The 20,501-nt window shown below is 52.7% G+C and overlaps 1 protein-coding gene across 1 annotated transcript in view; it reads right to left on the bottom strand.

The window, feature by feature from the left end:
* Window positions 1-403: 403 nt before the first annotated feature.
* MARCHF10 (membrane associated ring-CH-type finger 10) overlaps window positions 404-20,501 on the bottom strand; it is an 84,214-nt gene continuing 64,116 nt past the window's right edge. Inside the window, exons 6-9 of the mRNA XM_032617494.1 lie at window positions 19,496-19,605; window positions 9,942-10,055; window positions 3,912-3,954; window positions 404-773 (exon numbers count right to left, since the gene is read on the bottom strand). Coding sequence (XP_032473385.1) covers window positions 712-773; window positions 3,912-3,954; window positions 9,942-10,055; window positions 19,496-19,605 — 329 coding nt within the window. The 3' untranslated portion in view covers window positions 404-711. The remainder of the gene's footprint in view (window positions 774-3,911; window positions 3,955-9,941; window positions 10,056-19,495; window positions 19,606-20,501) is intronic.

The raw sequence follows: 20,501 nt of genomic DNA on the forward strand, positions 1-20,501 counted from the left end.
TCTCTCTCTCTGACACACACACACACACACACACACACACACACACACACACTTTTCTTACTAAATTCTCTGCCCTTTTTGCATCCTAACTCTTGATCTGGTCTTTGGGCCCTAAGACATAATTAGGAGAGAAGTGTGGAGTCCATGTACCAAAACTTCTTAAGTGGGCACCTACAGAGGGCGGCTAGCCAGCTAGCCTGTCCCTGCCCGTGGGGCCCCAGGATGTGTCATCCGTCGTGGCAGTGATGGTGGGGAGCAAGGAGAAGTGGAAGTTGAGGCCCTGAGCCTTTGTCCAAGGAGACTGGAATGAGCACAAAACGAAGCTGGGTGAATAAAGTCGGTTTACTGATTCTACTCGGGGTGGAGTGAGGCCTGAATGGGCGCCCTCAGCAGGGGCACCTGAGGCCACGGGGCCTGCCAGGGCTGCTGGGTCCCCTTGGGCTTCTGGGCTGAGGGGCAGCAGGGCAGCCTGCGGGGCTCAGCAAGCCCAGGTCGCTTGGTCTGCGCTGTCTGGGACTAGGCTGGTCGCTGTTGCCGTCTGTAGATGCTCAAGCCAGACCCCAAGAAGAGAGTGGCAGAAGGTTGAAAAAGATAATTGCCAACACATTGGTTCAGTTTCAGTAGAGAGGAGCAGGAAGGGAGGCATGTGGGGACGTAGGGAGGGCTGCTGGGGGGAGAGGTTTCCGCCCAGCTCCATGGCCAGCTCCCTTGCTAGACCACTTGGCTGTTGCTTTCACAAATGCTACTTTCGTTCCCATCTCTCCACTCGGAACCTGGAAAGCAAGAGCATCTCTCAGGCTGTGGAGCCACGGCAGGCCGTGGGATCTGGCATGGATGGGCGTGGCATCTCTGCCCTTCCTGCCCCCTCCTCCGCCAGCCCCAGTGACCCCCCACCTACCCACACACACACGTGCACATATGCACTACAGTGCCCGGAACAGTGCGGAGAAGAGGAACCCCAGTCTTTCAGAGATCAAATTGGCTGGAAACAGATGGTCACGTGATGGGAGGGAGGGCAGGAGGGCAAAGAGGCAGGGAGATGGCAGTGGGGTCAGAGTGGAGGATGTGGGGTGGGGTGCGGGCTTTTCTTTATTCTTGGGGAAAACTCTTGTTCTCAGTACATTTCTTTCCCCATTGGCCTGAGTGAGCGCTCCCTGACTATTTGGAAGCGGTTTCTGACTGGTGAAGAAGGGCAGGGGAGCAGGAGTAATTACTATCCCTCCATCCCTACCTGGACCCTCTCAGCATCTACCTCCACCACAAGGAGGCCCCAGCCCCATGAGCTGCCCCCATTCTTTCACTCCTCCTGTTCTTTCCCCCAAATCTAGTTGCCTTGACTCTTATGTATGGGGGGGAGGAGCTCTGGCCCAACCTTTGGCTTGAAGGCTCTCAAGCCTACTCCTGTCACACCTGTCCTGGTGGCTGCCAGAGGCATTGTTCCCCTCCCTGGACTCGGACGTGGCTGTGGTGACAGTTATTCGTGCCAACTGGGGAGCGGTTGTCGGGGGGGGGGGGCGCTGGGGTACAGAGCTGTGTGACAGGCTGTTAGACCCAGGCGCACCCAACCAGGGACTCTCGCCAGCTGCCCTGACTTCTGTGCCACCTGTGGCATCTTGTGTGTGGCCTCGGTTCCCAGGTGCAGGGGACAGGGTGAGGAGGTTGGCATGGGCACCACAGAGCCACAGAGAGGCTGGCATCTCTTTGTGTCACCTGGCGTGCCCTGATGTTCTGCCTTTTTCCCTCCCTGTTTACCTGCATCGAGCTAGGGCAGCAGGTCACAGCTGTGACTCAGCTCTGACAACCCAACTTAACAAGGCGCTGCCAACCAGGTGAGTCATGCCAGGCTGCCGGAGACCAAAGAAGGGTGGCCCCGGGGGAGGGCGGGAGGCATGTGGATCTGCCTCTGGCTGCCCTGGCTCCTGTCTTGATCATGGCTCGGGCGGGAAGCCAGGCAACGGCGGCGTCCGACCAGCGTGCCAGGACGGTGTCTGTGCAGGGCTGCCCCTGCCAGCGTCTGGGGTGTGTGCAGGGCTCAGGGCAGGTAGAGAGGGCCTAGACCTGTTTCCAGGGGAGAATTGGCAGCCCCTACATTGGGACCGGGACGGGGGAGCGGTGGATCCTAGAGCTAGTCCCAGCTTCCTGAAGAGGGATGTAAGTGACATCAGGGGACCATCTGCCTCAGAGCAACACGGGAAGGCTGGGTGCCCTCGGCGGAGACTCCTTTTTAAGCACCACCCCAGGGGTGCTCTTCTCCTGCCCTCTAGAGACGTCCCCCTTCCCTGGGGCTCAGGTTTGGAGCCGGGGTGCCCCTTCCCCATCCCCAAGCTGGGGTGTGGGTGGGAGGCTCTCCATCCTGCTCAGGGCCTCCCCGGGCAGCAGGGCGGCAGCGGCCCCCGCTGGGCACTAGGGGTCGCCCCTGCCCAGCCAGACCCACCCGGGCGCGCCCGGCAGCAGCAGGTTTCCTCCAACCGGGAAGACCGCGGGCGCCTCCGGGGCGTGCGCTGGGGAGGGGTGCAGCCGGGCGCGGCGCCGAGACCCTGTCCGGTGCCTCGGGCCACCAAGTCGTCCTGGCCGAGGCGCGGGGGCCCTTTCCGGAGCAGGGGCTCTCGCCAAAGGCCGGGCGCAGAGCGGGTGCGTGCGCCCGCACACAATGGTCCGTCCTAGACTTCACAGCTCCCTGCCCGCTCTCCCTTCCCGGCTGCCCGAGGGGGAGCAGCCGCTCGGGGTTGGCCCAGGCGACGGCGCCGGGGGTCGGGCCGGCCGCCCCGAGTGGCCCCAGGGCCTTGCGAGGGCGCAGGGGGGCGCTGGGCCCTCACCCGGCTCGGCTGGACCCCCGCGGTGGCGCCCGGGACGGGGACTTTGCGGGTTCCTTTTGTGAACGGAGGGAAGGGCCCTCCCCCCGCCCACCGCGCGCGGAAAATGGTCAGCCCGGGTTCTCGGGACTGCGCGCCCGGAATAATAGATTGGGTGCGGTAAGGTCGTCATCTGGGCCCCACCCTGCGGAGCTCTGAGCTGGTTTAGCTTCTCCTGCAGATGGGTCTGTTGGGGGTTCCCAAAGCATCACCGTGACCGGCTGCATCAGGATCACCAGGGGCCCACCCCATCACCTGAAACGGAATCTCAGGGAGGGGCCCAGGAATCTGTACTTTTGGTAAGTTCCCCAGGTGATTCCCATGGCGGAGCCAGCGTGGAAATCGCTGTTCTAAACCTTCGAAGGCAAGCAGTTGTGAAATTTCTCGCCAGAACAGCCTCTGGGCATGGAATTGTCACCCCCCCCAGTTCACTGTAATGTTTGTTCTCCCAGCTGATGGAGAAGTTCTTCCCAAGTCTGACTGCCAGCCCGCCTGCTTTAATTGAGCACGTTTTCTTCAGTTGGGTTTTCTATGGGATAATGAACCCGCTTGAAGACAGCTGTCCCGCCGCCTTTGACTTTGCCGACACCTGTTTTCCTTGTTCAACTTCTGAATCCAACAGGCCCACTTGAATGGGCCAAATAGTGAGAAAATCCAGTACTAGCTTGTGAATGACTGTTGTCCCCTCAGGTAATGGCTAAACAGTGCCTTTCCAAGGTTTAGAAGAAAACCCAAGGGGCTCCCCAAGGGCTGGACGCTGGAGAACCCCAGCAAAGGGAAAGGAAAAAACTGTAGCAAGTTAACCTACACCCGAGGAGGCCGTCCTCCCTTTGTTGGCCTTTCCCCTCGCTTTCGGGATGAATTAAAATCCTCTGCATCCAGCATACTTGGACACGCCTTCCCGATTGCTGCAGTTAGAGTTTCCCAGGCTTTGTGGGGTTATTTTTGCCTCTGGTGGTGGTCATTACTTCCTTCCACACCATTAGGTTCAACACCGTCACCGAAAGAGAGCCAATTAGCAAACACCCGCAACATGGCAGGACTGATCCCCAAACCTACTTTCATTTTCTTCCGATCTGGGTTGTGGGTAATTTCTTGACAACTATGAGAAAGGAGACAATGAAAAATGAATCACTTTTCCAAAGCAATTGTGAACAGATGTCTAATTCCCCAGTCTCGGGGATGTTCTAGGAATCCCTTACGTCACCTTAAAGGGGCAGAGTAAATGCGTGGAGGTGCCGAGGGCAGTGCTGATAATCAGCACCTGTGAGGCTTAGGTTCCTCCTAACGAGAGCCTCGGCCATAGCCCGGGTCACCGTCGCCGGTTCGGGGCTTCTCAATTTGGCGGTGTGAACAGACTTGCTTCCTTTCAGCAACTGATCTGAATAGCAGAATCCCATCCTGATGGTCCAAATCGCATTTACAGGCCGTGGGGTGAAGGCCGTGCTAACTGGCCACTTGCCTCACCACTGGCTTTTAAACAATCGGTTGTATTCTCTGCCCGGCAGGAAGCAGCGGGCCCATCAGGGCTCTGGGCTCCCTCTTTGTTCTGACTTTATGGCCTTTTATGCCACAATAAGAACACTGTGTACTCCACGGGAGCCCATTGTGCCAGGCTGCAGAGGGGCCGGTGCTCTTCCCCCAGGGGGAAGAGGGGCTTTGTGACAGGCTGGGGGACAAAATAAGGGGTGCTGGACACTGTTACTAGGGCAACTGCCTGGCCAGCGTGGAGGCAGCTGTGGCCTCTGGGTCCCTCTCACCAGAAGGCCAGGGGGAGGGCAGGAGAAGGATGGAATTTCTTCTAGAGCAGCAGTCCTGGTTACCTGGTAAATGATACATCAGGACTGTGCTAGCAATGGCCTCCATTTTCTCCAGGCTGCTAGGATGACCTCATCCTGCCTCTAGATTCCATGCCAGGGGATGGCATCTTTCTAAACCAACTCTCACACGCCACCAGGAAGCGCCATCTTGGTGAGTGGGGAAGCTTTCCCAACTGTGGGCCAAGCCTGGGCCTTGCATCCTTCGGGTAGATTCGGTCCTCTGAGGCAAGGGTTTTCGGTTTTGTAGAAAAGGTGTGAATGGGGAGGGCCTAGGGTAAGTCCGTCTAGCCTCACTCGTGAATGGGCCAGTGGGGTTGCAGAGCTACTTCGAGACCCTCCTGCCCCCCAGGCCAGCCCTCCCCTCCAGGTGAACATTTTCCTACAGGGGAGGTGTTAGTGCAGCGCACCTGGGGCAGAAGACAGAGGCGGGTGCTCACGCCAGGAGGGCCTCATGGAAGGCCTGGGGTCCCTTCAGCGCTCTGCCTTTGGACACACCGACAGGGATTCTTTCTATTTTACCTAGTTTAGCAGATTAGGAACTTGAGGGGTTTAGGGGAGCTGCCATGGCAGGCAGGGAGAGGAATTCGGGGTCCCGGGTCATTTCACTGGGGGGAATCGAGAGTGTGGTACAGACAAAGCCCAGGGCTAGGAAGAAGCCCAGGACAGGGCCCGGGGTGTAGGCCCTGAATACCGGAGTGTCCCGCGTAGGCGCGGAAAGGGAGAACGGGAGGAAAGGCAAGCCCATTTAGCTTCACCCCGCAGGACAGCCCTGTGTCCCCACTAAAGAGTGAGCCCAAGTGGGATCAGGTGAGGCTGGTGGGGCGCTGTGTTCTCTGGAGACGCTCCCATCGTGAACAGCTGAAGTGAGAAAAGGCCACTTTCCTGCTGGGCATTTGCAGAGAATAACAGGCAATGCTCCCTTCAGCCTGTACCTCACTCTGTGCCCTCCTAAACCTGCCCCCCACCTCCGGTGCTCCCCACGTGGGGCCTCTCACCCTGTCCCAGGGCATCAGCCACCCAGCCGGGCTTTTCCCCCTCCAGCCCACCCTCCACATGGCCGCTCGAGTTCTCTCTCGGAAACGCAGATCTCCCGGCCTGCCAGCCCCAGGCTAGAAAGCCTTCAGTGGCCTCCCAGAGCTTCACACAAACCCTTCACATCCTGCTTGCTTCCTGCCAGCTCCGGCCTCGCTCAGCTCCTTGACTTTCCCAGACGCGCAAGTCTTTTCCTTTCTGAGCCTTTGCGTTCGCTTCTGCGTGGAATGCCCTTCCCTCCCCAGCAACCCTGGTCCGAGATTCAGCTCAAGCATCATCCCTCAGCTGATCAGTGGACAAGAGCAATAATGGAAGCAGCTTTGCCACCAGGCTCCCAAAGCAGTGGGAAGACTGAGGGCAAAGAGTACAACCTAACTGGGTGAAAAGCAAGCCCTCTGAAACGTTGGCTTGTGTCCCTGAAGGCCCTGACTGGAGAGTCTGTCCTGGAGAAGGAGTGGAAGGAGGGGGTGAGAACAGGGGCCCCTCCCATCCTCTAACTCTGTTCTGTGTTCCTCCACATATGGCTCCATCTCCTGTCATAACACAAGGTACACTTTTTGATAATCTTGGTTACATGTCTGTCTCTTTAGACTCTTGAGTCCCTTTTAGGCAAAGCGTGTCTTTTTTTAAAAAAATTAATTAATTAATTTTTGGCTGCGTTGTGTCTTTGTTGCTGTGTGCGGGCTTTCTCTAGTTGTGGTGTGCAGGCTTCTCATGGCGGTGGCTTCTCTTTGTTTGGAGCACGGGCTCTAGCACATGGGCTCTAGTGCACGGGCTTCAGTAGTTGGGATGCACGGGCTTCAGTATTTTGCTCTAGGTGCACGGGCTTCAGTAGTTGGGGTGCACGGGCTTCAGTATTTGTGGTGCACAGGCTTAGTTGCTCCGTGGCATGTGGGATCTTCCCGGACCAGGGAACGAACCCATGTCCCCTGCACTGGCAGGCAGATTCTTAACCACTGTGCCACCAGGGAAGTCCCCAAAGCCTGTCTTGATCATCTTTGTATTCCCAGAATCTAGTTTAGAACCTGGCACATAGTAGGCACGCAGAAAATCTTTGAATACATAAATATGCCTTAAACTTGGGAGTGTTCCTTTACCTAGAATACCTTTTCTCTCCACAAATTTGTCCTATCACTTTCTCCAAAACATAACTCAAGACGCGCCTCCTGGAAGAAGCAGGTATTGGTTCATTAGTTCATTGTTTGAGTATCAGAAGGTTACTGAGCACCTACTATGTGCCAGGCATTTTCTAGGCACTGGAGGACTGTGATGTACAAAAGAGATAAGGGGTCCATGTCCCAAGTTGCCAGTGACCACATCCTCCCCCACCCCGCCTCTGCAACCCTTAGCAGACCGCATCCTTATCTGACAGTTTAGCGGAATTTACAAAATTTAGCAAGTTTGTAAGCACTCAGTGCTCCTGGCATCCATAGTGCCTGGGACTTGGTCATCGGTCAAATATTATTCATTGTGTGCCCAGCATCATGGGAGACAAGTGTAGAAGATCTGGCTTTGCCTTCAAAAAGCTCACGGCCTCAATGGGGAGGCAAATTACTTGTTTATAGGATCACTGGAAACCCCAGAAAGCCACAGTCAGGGAAGATCTTGGGTTATCAATATCACAGCCTCTGGGAATTCAGTGGGTCCCGTTGGTTCTCTTGACCAAGGGCTACTTTCTGATTATTAACTGGTTTTCTAAATATGTGAGTCACATCTTCCCACTTGATCATAAGCTCCTCAAAGAAAGAGACATCATGGTATCATGTTTGGTAGCCACTTTCCCAGATTCCCATCTCAGCATCTGATACAGGCCAGGACATGAATAAAGGAGTGAATGAATGATCACTACCGTTGACAGGCACTCATCACTGGGTGTCTTATTGAGACACAACCAGAAGCCTGGCATGAATGGTTTTTTTAGTTCTGCTAGGTAAAGGAGAGGGAAGGAGTGTTCCTTTGCCATCGTAGTGCCTCTCTTTTGCTAAACGTTACCCTTACAGTGTGGGTGTTTTCTACAAGAAAATACTGAGACTCAAATCCAGAAGAGTGTGAATTTGACAGAAGGCACTTGTCTTCCGAGTTCCATTCAGGTACCTCTTTTTTAAAAATTTTTTTAAAAATTAATTTATTTTTGGCTGTGCTGGGTCTTCGTTGCTGCACGGGGGCTTTCTCTAGTTGTGGCGAGTGGGAGCTACTCCGTTTCGGTGCGCGGGCTTCTCATTGCGGTGGCTTCTCTTGTTGCCGAGCACGGGCTCTAGAACGCAGGCTCAGGAGTTGTGGTGCACGGGCTTAGTTGCTCCGCGGCATGTGGGATCTTCCCGGACCAGGGCTCGAACCCGTGTCCCCTGCATTGGCAGGCGGATTCTTAACCACTGCGCCACCAGGGAAGCCCTCCGGGTACATCTTAACTGATTATTTGTGCCGGTTATTGCTTGGTGGTTTAAATGGGTGAGATCTATTTCAGGGAATCTCAAATTACATGTAAGCTTGTGGGGAGAGAAGAGCGTTGCCCTGTCCCTTCTGCTTCCTTCCTCTCTGGCTCCCGGCCTGCTCCTGGCATCACTTACTGCTTCTCTAGGATAGTTTTTACCAGAACGTTCTCTAGAGCCAATGCTTTAGGGCCTAGGTTTTCATCCAACGGGTTGTACTGTTTGTTGCCTCCTTGCGTGTGCTTTGCAGTCCTGGAGGCTAATGTCACTTGCATTTGTTTGTTGATGTTGTGGCCATCTGTAACCTCTCTCAAACCCTGGGTGCTTTGAAGTTCAGCATGCAATAAAAAGTTCATTCAAAAGATGTGGAATCATGAAAATGAGTTTACAGACATGTTAAACAAAGGATCATTTCCTGCTTCCTGTACTTCTTTCTCAAAAAAAATGTATTTCTCTGAGGAATTTATGTCACCACTAAAACTACAGAAGAGTGAAAGGAAGGACAGGCCTGGGTCAGAAAGAGGGTGAGATTCCTGAGGAGACAACTTTGGCAAAGACCCAGCCTTTTGTCTTAATTGAGAGCTTAGGGTCTAAGGGGAGAATTGAAGTCAGAAAGATGTAGGGACAGATCTCGAGTTCTTACGATTAATGGTTTGAACCCAGCATTTCTAGAGGGGACGGCTCCAAACGGATCACCTCGGCCTCCAGTGGTGCGAGGACTGGGGCCATGGTGGAGGACTGGGTTGGAGCCAGTGGGGTCCAGCCTCCAGGCAGTGACTGGGGCCGACAGATGCCTCTTGTCCACTTGAGGTAGAAGAGGAGAGACACGGAGAGGAAAGCGAAGAGGAGAGGAACAGATAAGGGGGCAGAGCATCACTAAAGCTGTCTCGCGGCCCCGTCAGTGGCTTGCCCACTGCCATACTGGCTTTCTTTCCACTGGTGACCTTCTGATGTGAGCAGAGGTTGAGTTCCAAGCCTCAAGGGGTGTACGGGCAACCCCGCAACTAAGAAAATGTGAGCGCCTGGCGTGGCTTTAAGGTAAGGGAGGTGCCCCTGAGCTGCCAGTGCTCTTTCCTGGCCTGGCCACAGGGAGGCATTTAACCAGGAGGGCAGTCCCCTGGGGCTCAGGGTTCTGACTGGCAACAGCCAAGTGTGCTTGTACATTTCAGAGGTCGGCCTGTCCATCGCCCGCGTTTTGGTAGAGTAGCGGATCTAGGCTTCTCTCTCCACGCCACAGGGCCTCCTGGAGGGCCTCGGTTCTCTTATTAAAGGAAGGGCAGCCACAGATGATCATTTCTGGTAAATACACTGTCACTTCTCTAATGACAGATGGGACCCCATCAGCACCTTTGTTTCTTGGCATACACACACACAGACGCTGGAATAACACACCCTAGGATCCAAAGCAAAATAAACAGCTTCCCTGGCTGGGGGCAGGGAGGGTTCCTGTTTCTCACGGATCCTCCTTGCTTGGGCAGGGGGCATCCACACGTAATGTACACCCAGACCCCGCAACCTTGCTGGCCTCTATTCTGGGGGGGCAAATATCCCTAGACACTCACTTGCTTATATGACCATTCATGACCATTTAATTACGGCTCCTGTTTAACAATTACGTGACTGTCACTTACTTTTCAGCCGGAGGGCCACTGTGCCTACACCTAGCAGCCACTAAGTCTTAGTCCTAACGATGACAGTGCCATATCCCACCAGCTGACCTTGAGGACCTCAGTGGATGCACATCTAATAAACGGCAAGGCAAGGCTGGTGGGACTGCTGCCCGACGGTCCAGGCAGGGCCGGACTCACCCTCTCTCTTGCATCCTGACCGTGGTTGAGTCTCATGAGTTCTGCAAACCTCTGTTCATAGAGACGGAGCAGCAGCACCAGGCACAAGCCTGAATTCATCAGCTCGTTCTGTGCCTGCATGTGGACGAGGAAGCTCTTAAGTTCATCTGTAAAATACACATGGTCTAAATCATGGGGTGGAGGGTACCAGGCCAAGGGGGGACAAGAAATAGGACAAGAGCCCAAGCCCCAAGGCAAGCCCTGTCCTGGAGGACCAGAGAACAGAGCAGAAGGGGAATCCAGGGTGGAGGCCGGGCAGCCATCCTGGAACCCTTTACTGCCTAGTAGAAGATGCTTGAAAAAGCTCCAGGCTTAGTCCCAGGCCGTGGACATTTACTCCACGGCATATGGGATCTTCCAGGACCAGGGCTTACACCCCTGTCTCCTGCATTGGCAGGCGGATTCTTAACCTCTGTGCCACCAGGGAGTCCCCGTGGACATTTACTGAGCAGCTACCTGCCACGGCCTTGAGCTGGGTGTTTGGAGAACACAGGGCAAAAGGTCTCATCTCCCTGCTGGGACCCCTTCCTGTGATGTGGGAGAGAGCGCCTCATTCATAGATGGCTCCGGTAGCAGCTGGATGTGTCAACGGCCACGAGGGAGATGCGAAGGGGAAGAAAGAGCCTGGTTGTGTGTGACGTGGGGGATGGCATCTTTGGTCCTTAAAGGATGGGAGGGACTTCGGTAGGTGGCTATGGGGGGCGGTCGGGGCCTTTCAGACAGAGGCACTGCATGCTGGCACACACATAGAGGGCAGAGCGTGTGTTGGGCAAAATTCTCTGCTCGCTGGTGTGGCTGGAGTATATGGGGAGGGTGTTTTGAATTTTTAAAAAGTCTTGGCATGGGCCGGGGAGATGGTAAGGTGGGAGACCATGTTAGGCAGAACTGAGGTGTTTGGACGTCATGCTGTGTATATGTATGTGTGTAGCTGCTGGCCTCTGAGTAGAGAGGTAAACACGATGAGATGTGTGTCTTAGGAAGGCAGGCTTGTCTGTAGGAGAATCTGGGGCACAGGTGCCACGGGGGTGGGAGGGGGCACTTGATTCTCCTAGATCCCTCGTTTGCCCAGGGAAAGGGCCTCAGGCCTTAGTTCTGTACGTTTCTCCCTTTACAAATGGGCGTGACGATGGTCTCACCTAGGGGCTCCCCGACTCCCCACCCGCCCTGGCTGTTCTATGATCATTTGACCCCCAGAGAGGGCGTGCCCTGTGAACCTCAGGGCCTTTGCTCATGCTCTGTCTTGTGTGGTCTCTTGGCTTGTTTTGGTACTTCCGTTGTGCATATACTCCTCTGCCGCTCCCCGCCTTTCTAAGGCTGTGTGCACGTCTTCCTCTACAGCTGTCACAGTGTCACCTCCTTGCAGAAGGCTTCCTGACGATACCCTCATTTGATCTAGTCATTCCCCCCCCCGAGTCCTAAGCATTTGTCTTTACTCTGTACACAGCATTTCGCACGTGTTAATGTTTTTGCTTTTTCTCGGTGGGTGGGGTGGGTTGTATTTTTCTCACTGGTGCTGAGAGCACGGGGAGGTTCCCAGGGAGGATCTGGCTGTCTGGATGACCACGGTGCCTCTGTCCTCGGCTCCTTTGGGCATCTGTCCTCCAGAGCCTCACCCTGTGGACCTGCATCGACCCTCAGTAAATTCGTGGATTAGCGATGACTCCTCCTTGCCTGCCACTTTATTGCCCCATCTGTCCTCATGTCCAATCTCCAGGGTGGGAGGGTCGGGGATGGGCCAGACGGTGCTCAGGAAGCCCTGGGGGAGTAAAATCCCCTGCAGAGGACATGGCCCTTGACATCACCCTTGGGAAAGCTCGGCACCATTTTCCCAGGAGAACCGAAGCTCGGACTTGACCCAGTGGGCATCTCAGTGCCTCCTCCTTCCTTCTTCGGTGGCCCGAGGTGCTTCACAGGCCCATCATCCTGTTCCCATCCCGTCGAGGGCAGCTCAGGAAGCTGGCGCAGAACACACCTCTTCCAGGACGAAACAGCTGCCCGAAAAGGTGCCCAAGCTGAGCAAAGATCGATTTGCTCTTCCTTCTGCATTGGGGCCAGCTCCAGATCTTGGTGACCGCTGGCCCCAAGGTCACTGCTCGAGACCCCTCCACCACCCTACAGACAGACCCGTCTTTAAAGGCTCTAGTCAACTGTCCTGAGCGGTTTGCCTTCTATTTTAGCCTTTCTCTCCTGACCTTGGCCTAGAGCAGGCAGAGAGGAAGTTGCTTGTTGCTACGTTTTTTCTGTGTTAATGGCCTCCTCCCATCTTCCCCAAGAGCTGGTGCCTCCTTTGCGGTCTTTCTCAGGAGCCACTGCCTCTGGGAAGCCTTCCCAGACTACCTACTGTTTAGCTCCTCCACACAAACCAAGCCTTGTCCCTCATTCGCTTTTCCTGGTGCGGTGGCCTCCTGTGAGCTCCCGATGGCTCCCTCTCCCCAGCGCTCACTTCGCCAGGAAGCCTTTCTGCTCACAGACACTCCGATGCGTAATGGCAAATCAATCAGCTAGAAAATGGCTTGGAACTATCAGGTTTGTCACAGCGTTCAGGGAAATCATTTACTTTTTATGACTCCATAAGACCTGGAGGCATGCAGATGGGAAAATATCCACTAATGTTTTCTGCAGATCATTTGAAAAGTCACTTCCAGCAGATTGTGTCTCTTCTCTGGTCTGTGGGAGGGAACCTGTTCCTCGGTGCCATAAATCTCACTGGCCCGGCTCCTTTATGTGTGCCCTTTGCAGAGCCTGTGATGCTGGACAAAAGGGCCGGGCCAGCCAATCGGTGCAGGCATTTCATAGTCAGCTCAGAGTCATCCTTTACACTCGGAGCCACAAGTGGGAGGGATTTGTTATCAGAAAGAGTTCCGTCCATGGTATTTGTTCGGTAAGGGCAGAATGAGCTAGTTTTTGGAGCGTTATTTACTGGAGCTGCTCCCTCCCCTCCCAGCCCCAACCCAGTTGCATCACCCTTTCCTGCCCACGTGCAGCAGCAGAGGTGGGGATGGGCGTTGGGAGACTTTCAGGGGAGGGAGAGGCATGTGAAGCAGTGGACGGGGGCTTGGGAGCACTCAGCCCACCTGCCAGATGTTTTTCTTCCTATTCTCCTGCCCCTTCATTTTGTTAAAATTCACTTCAGTCAAGAGATTTGCTACGGGTGAAAATTCTCAACACAATCCGTTTGAAGAAACAGCCTGGCTGAACGTTCTGTCAAGTCTTCAGATATATTCATGGGATGCTCCCAGGAGTGAGGGTGATTAGGTGACTGTGTGTGTCCAAGGACATCTGTCTGAGGCCAGGATGGAGCGAGTCAGGCCTGTGCTTCTGAGCAATGACAGCCAGAGGCCCTCTGAGCCCCTCCTGTGCGGCAGGGCCAAGGGCACGTCTCCATCACACAGGGGGCCTGGGCCCCCAGACTAGGCAGCCTGGGGCCACCGTGCCCTGCGATGTTGGGCAGACTTTTAACTGTGCATGGACAAAGGGACTCCATTGATAAACGGGGAGAAGTAGCCTCTGTTCTGCCTGTTTCACAAGGCATTATGGCAAAATGAGCTAATACGAGTGGACATGATATTTTGCAAAACCGAGAAAACATCCAACAAGAGGCAAGAGCTAAAATTCAGGGCAAGGACCACATGTGCCTCGCCTGCCCCTGCCCTGTGCCTAGCCCATGCCGGGTATATGGTATGTGCTCAATAAGTATATGCACAGATGAAAGAATGAGGAAAAAATGTATAATTTTGGACCAGTGATGACTGTTGACTCTAGTGGCCCCAACTTTAACATGTATCAGGATTACTGAAAAGGCCTTTTAAAATACAGTTGCTGGGCACCCCTTTCCCCAGATTCTTATTCAGTGGGTCTGAGTGTGTCCCAAGAATGTGCATTTCTAATGAATTCCTAGGTGATGCTATTGCTAGTGGTCTGGGGACCACCCATCTTTGAGAACCCCTGCTTTAAACTAAGGATCAACAGTTGGTAGCCAGTAAGCTGAATCCGGCCTGTGGATGTGCTCTGGTTGGAAGGAAGGAAGGAAAGAAGGACAGACATGAACTTCTTCCGTTGGACAGAGTATTCGCAATTTTGTCACAATGGCCACCACTCCCAACTGATGCCACTTGGGAGATTCTGATCATTTGTTTACCTGCCTGGCCTCTATTGCATTTGAGTGTACAATCTGTGACCTAAACTTTTCTTAAACCTGTTTTCTCCTGGTCCATTTTGCAACCTGGAATGTTCCTTGGAGCTCTACCTGCTGTCATCCTGGAGTTCTTCCTTCCACTCAGAAACCAATCAACCAACCAGTCAGTCAAGCGTGAGTCCCACATCCAGGTTAAAGAGCACATGGGAAGATGTGGGGCTGCTTCGCGGGCAGCACTGCTGGGAGGTGGGTGGTGGGTGTGGAATGCCTGCTGGGCTGAATTTTCAGGCATCTTTTTTTTTTTTTTTTTTTTTTTTGGCGGAACGTGGGCCTCTCCCTGTTGTGGCCTCTCCCATTGCGGAGCACAGGCTCAGCGGCCATGTCTCACGGGCCCAGCCGCTCCGCGGCAGGTGGGATCTTCCCGGACCGGGGCACGAACCCGCGGCCCCTGCATCGGCAGGTGGACTCTCAACCACTGCGCCACCAGGGAAGCCCTCAGGCATCTCTGAGTTAGGGCGGGGGTGAACTGCTGCCAGCCAGTGACTGGACCACTGGATGCCCGTAGCCCAAGGCGCTTAGTCCAGGTCCTGGGCACCCCCCCACTCCGGCTGCTTTAGCCTCAGGGGGCCGCTCTCCAGGCCTATAGGAGCTCCTAATCTAGCTGCTCCAAGTCTGGTAGCAAGCCTTGACCCTACGGGGCCCAAGGGAACCGCTCAGTGTCTGAGAGATGGAGGGATAATCGAATTTCAGTGTTAGAGGCCACGGGCAGCAATGAACCAAACCAGGAAAACATACACTAATCCGAGCCCATGCGCACCTCAGAGACCACTGAGAGTGCGGACTGGGCACCTGCTGGGTGTGTCCACAGCCTGTGGTCAGAGGCTGGGTGAGGTGTCTGTCTCCCACGTGAGTAGAGGGTTTTGCCCTCAAGAGCCTCTGCCATGGAGGGCTCACTCTTTTTCCTCTCCGGTCTTAAATGGCTCCTCTGTGGGGAGGGTCTCTCTGGTCCTGAGAGCAGGTCAGGCCTCTCTGCGCTGTGTCCACAGCTGCTCGTCCACCCCCTGCTCTGATCCTCCCACACCGGGGTCCCTGCCTGCTGGTCCACTTCCCCACTATACGTCAGTGACTGTGTTGACCGTGGGCACTGCTGTATCTCCCAGCACAGTATCTGGCATACAGCAGGCACTCAACATGTGTCTTAAAAGTTTGGGCTTTCCTGGTGGCGCAGTGGTTGAGAGTCCACCTGCCGATGCTGGGGACGTGGGTTTGTGCCCCGGCCCGGGGGGATCCCGCGTGCCATGGGGCAGCTGGGCCCGTGGGCCATGGCCGCTGGGCCTGCGCGTCTGGAGCATGTGCTCCGCAGTGGGAGAGGCCTGCGTACTGAAAAAAAAAAAAAAAAAAAAAAGTTATTGAGTTAAACTTCTATGTTATGTGTATTTTTCCACACTTAAAAAAAAAAAAAAGTTGACCCCTGGTCCCATCCCAGACTAATTAAATCAGAATCTCCGGGGCTGAGCCCAGGCATCAGTATTTTAATAGAAAAAAAAAAAAAACACACACACACATGCAGCTAAATGTTAATTTCAATTATGGGAGACTTTTGTGATTTTTATAACTAAGGAAAACCAAAAAAAATCTAAATGTGAAAAATGCACAAGAAAATAAGTTAGTGAGTTAGTTTGCTAGTTAGTGAGTTGAGGTTAAGTGCAGGCCAGTCTGAGCGGAAACCAGTTCTAAGCCTCTTCTGGTTTTGACCCTCTCTGGGTACGTGTCTGCGTTTGGCATCAGCTACCCCACTTCTCAAGAAGGGAACCCATTTGCCAAGGGTGAACGGCGTTGAGGGTTGGCTTAGAGGGCCCAGAGGAACCAGGGTTTGGGAGTCGGAAGAAGGGCCTGGACCTCAGAAGCACAGGTGTGCACATCAGCCTCCAAGGGTCAAGGGTCTCCCACCTGGGGACGAGCGGAGATTGTATTCCATCCTTGTTACCTTTGTGCTAAATGACAGTTACTCTGGTCTTCATCCATGGAGAGTTTCTGAACTTGTCGAAGTCACACTTCCCTAGTGTCTCAAGTTTAACTCAGACTGTTAGCAAACAGACAGCAGTGAATTCACCACGGGCCATCGGAACAGAACTGCTGTAAAAGTGCGAGCCGAACTGCTTTCCATCAGCAGATAAATATTGCACATTGGTTCTTGGGACCTTTGTTCTCCCACCAGGGTGGGTCTGTCAATCTCGTTTCTTCCTGTGGATTATAATGAAGGGCATTTCAAAAGGCTTTGACAGCCTGTCAAGTTCTCACTGAAACTAATTTGAACTCTCTTCTGCCTTATGTCGTGTAATTACCGTGCTGGATATTTTCCATTTTCCCCTCCAGATACACTTTCCACCCTGCTCTGTGGCCCATCATTGGCTCCCCACTGGGTTACAACCAATGGGAGACCCTAGCTGGAGACCAGAGGGCGGGAAGAAGAGAGAGGGGCTGGGTAGTTATTCCCCTCGTTCCCTCTCTGCTGGGCAGTGGTGTGGCCATGGCAGCTTTCCCTACTGAAGGTCGCAGGCTGGTGGTGACTCTCTCCTGTAGCAACAGCCCTCCTGATAACTGCCCCCCTCCCCTTGTCACTCCAGGCCTAGGGGTGGTTCAACTGCCGGTCCCAGAGTTGCCTAATCATTCCTCGTTGCTTTTACTGTCCACATTTTGGCCCTTCATTCAGCTCTCATCACTCGCCCCTTGTGCATGTGCCATCATCTCTTTCCTGCCCAGACCCTGGCTGACACGATTACTTTCACGGTTCTTTTTAGAATATGCTCATAGCCCATTCTCTCAGCTGGTAGGATGCAGTGAGGCCGAGGTTACAGGTATGACCCCTGTGGGGGCCAGTTGGCTTTGCTCCGTGATGGATTCTGGCTTGGTCCGGGTACCCTTAGCTTTCTCCCTTGAGTCTAAAGAGGTCAGGCATCTCTGGGGCTGTAATATGACGGTCCTCATTCACCAAGAATCTTCTCTGCTCAGTCACTGTCTTAGGTGATGTACTGGGGTCCTTTCCTACATCCAATCCTTCGGGGTAGGAATTATCATCTCCCACTTCCTACAGATGAGAGAACTGAGATATCCCAGGGTTGGTGTAGTTTTCCTCAAGGCCACAGGGCCACTCTGGGGAAGGGAATAGGATTTAGGTTCACATCTTAGTCAAAGTTGGTGTGCTTTTTGGCGGGGTGGGCTGCCTCGGGCTACACACATGCACACATTTTTGTGCAACTGGAAAAAGCTGCTGTTAGAGAGCCAGTTCTACAAGCGCCACTGGTGAGCCAGCTGTATGTGGTGGCGGCAGCAGCTTCGCAGAGGGAGAACAAGGTGAAAATGCTTGGGACCAACAGGGGTCTTTACTAGACAAGACTTTCCCCTGGGCTGCATGGAGGTGGTGATCCCTGCAGAATATGCTGGTGGGATCCGGGTAACCTGGCCTTGCCTGGTCTTGTCCTTCCCGGGAAGTCCCGCAGGCTCCACTCCCTGAAATAATCCATTCTTTGAAATGACCTCAGAGAAGCTGTCTGCATCTAGCTGGCACCCTGACCTCAGGCACTCAAGAGGGCCTGGTTCCTTTCAGTTGTTTGACTGCAGCATCCTCAGGGTCCAAGAATGTGAGTCGCTTCTGTTTCTCATCTCAGATCTCAGGGCCTGGGGGTTACGACTGAGTGATTTGAGACCCTCAGGCCTCAAAATGTAGGGACTCAAAATACTGAATCGTTTTCTCAGGAAACTACTTTTTTCTTCCTTTCTCTCCGCCTCCCTCCCCTCAACTTCCTGACGCCCAATCTTCAAGGCTGGGACGGCGTTATGTCCATTATATCACACTTGTTGGTTGTGCTGCTCAAATCTCCATTCTTTTCTCCCTTCTCTCCTTCCCTTCTTTCTCTCTCTCTCTCTCCTTCCCTCCCTTTCCTTCCTTCCTTTCATCCTTTCTTCCTTTCTTGTCTAGCAACCTTAGGATTTTAAAAAGGTAACTACAGGATTGCCCACACTCACGGGCACCATTTTGACTCAGCTGTGCTTTTTGCAAAAAAAGGTCTGGATACAGACAGGCTAATGATCTGAAAGCCAAAGTGACTCCTCTGAAGAGTGACATTTTAGTTGCTAACAGTGATTTTATAGTTTTTAAATTATGTGCTTTACAGTCGTGATTATTAATCATGTTTTTCCTAATTGTGTGATGAGGGAGGTCAGTCTTGAATTTTAATGGTAATGATGGGCTCTCTTCTTTTGATAAAATATCTACTGACTGCTTATGTGGTTCAAGGCATCTTCCAGATCAGCACCACCACCCAGTAGAAATACAGTCTGAGCCACCAATGCAAGCCATATATGTAACCTGAAAATTTCTAGGAGCCACATTAAAGTAGTAAAAAGAAACTGGTAAAATTAATTTCAGCAATATATTTTATTTAACCCAGTATATTTTAAATGTTATCATTTCAACACATAATTAATATAAAATTATTTATGTGATATTTTACTCTTTTTTTTTTATACTGAGCCTTTGAAATTTGGTGTATAACACAACACATCTCAGCTGGAAGTAACCACTTGTTCGTGAGCTACCTGTGGCTTGTGGCTTCTATATTGGGCAGTACAGCTCTAAAGAGAAGATTGTTTGCCTGAGAATTGGGCGGTGAACTATTATCCTGGGCATAAATCACCTTCCCACCTAAGGTTAACTCTTTCACAGTATTAGAACTTCAATCCAAATGCCCCAGGAGAATTAATTCACGAGGTGTTAAAAAGCACCTTTTAACCAGTAGGGGAATTCCCTGGTGGTCCAGTGGTGAGGACTCGGTGCTTTCACTGCTAAGGACCTGAGTTCAGTCCCTGGTCGGGGAACTAAGATCCCACAAGACGAGCAGCACAGCCAAAAAAAAAAAAAAAAAAGCACACAGTAGGTGCTTACTACATGGTTTTAAACCTTGAGCAAAGCAGTTCCTTGTTACCCCAGAGTTACTTGATATATAAATTGGAGACTATTTCCTCCAAGACCCTAATTTTTTTCTCTTGTTATTAAATTATTTCAGCAAATTTGGGCATGAAGCTTGCCAGACTATTCCTGTTTCTGTGTGTCCAGTCAGCTACTGTAGCTTCCTACTTTGTCCCTGACGGCAGTGGGACCTCAGCAACCAAGCAACCAAGGGCAACCAAGTCTTCCAACTCTCCAGTGGTCCAATTTAGTAACAGACCTTCTCAGAAAAGCGAGCTAAATTAGGAGACTCCCAGACTCACCCCCTGCACAGGGCTTCTACGTTCCTTGTATCAGGGCAAGTTTCTTCCTACCTTGTGCCTCTACCCGACTCTAGCCTGTGGACCCAGAGCGGGTGTGAGCAGCTCTTACCCGGGACTGCTGGTGCTTCTGGTAGAACTCGGCCACATTAAAATCATCCAGGTCGACCAGCAGGCTTTGTTTACACATCTCACAGGTCTTCACAGCGCCAAGATCTGCTCCTTAAATTAAAGAATTTTGTTACACGTAACCCTTTTGGTGTTGACATTTTGCGAGCGAATTTGTGTGTGTGCTAGGAATTCTGCATTTCAGTGGCCTTCCTTTTTAAAGTCAGTCAGTTTTCTTTTCTTCAGGCTCAAGGTAGAAAATGACCTTGAACCTGAGATCCAAAAAATTTCCTTTGTCATCATTTTCATTATTATGCAAGCTTCCTGTGAGTGAAATTCCCAGGAATTTCACCTGTTTTAAATAACAGGTCTTGCTTTGTGTTTAAATATAAACATATTGGTTCATAAAATTAGAATTACTACATGGAGGCTGAGAGTCGGTAACACAAGTGTTTGCCAGAAGAGTGAATATTATGTCTATGTTACTGTTGTTTTTCCTGGCAGATCTAACACCGGTCCAAGCAAATAAATTAGTAAGGACCGAATTGGTGGCAGAAGCTATCCTCGATCTGTGGCTTAAAAATCTGTCTTACTCCTGCCCAGGTGACTTGCCACCTGAGAAGAGGGAGGGACCCTGGGGCCATGTGTGGGCACTGGTATGGCAGTATCTGGGGCCAATGCTTGAGCCTGAGTTCAGCCTCATTTGGGAAAAGAAACAGGAGAAGGCTTCCTTTGTTGCTGGTTTGTTGGGTTTTTTTTTAACGTGAATTCTAGATCAGCACTTTTTCCTCCGCTTATCCTATTCCCCAGTGCAAAAGTGGAAGATGCAGATCTGTGGCTGTTATGTCTGAGCAAGCGTGTTGCCATATGCCCTTTCCCCCTGGTGTAGGTGCTGCATTTTGGCTAATGATGTACTAGTGTTTATTTTATGCATTAGAAAACAGAGGACTGGGAATTCCTTGGCGGCCCAGTGGTTAGGACTCTGCACTTTCACTGCAGGGGGCCCCGGG

The sequence above is a fragment of the Phocoena sinus genome, chromosome 20, assembly GCF_008692025.1.
Source record: "Phocoena sinus isolate mPhoSin1 chromosome 20, mPhoSin1.pri, whole genome shotgun sequence".
NCBI classification, from domain to species: Eukaryota; Metazoa; Chordata; class Mammalia; order Artiodactyla; family Phocoenidae; genus Phocoena; species Phocoena sinus.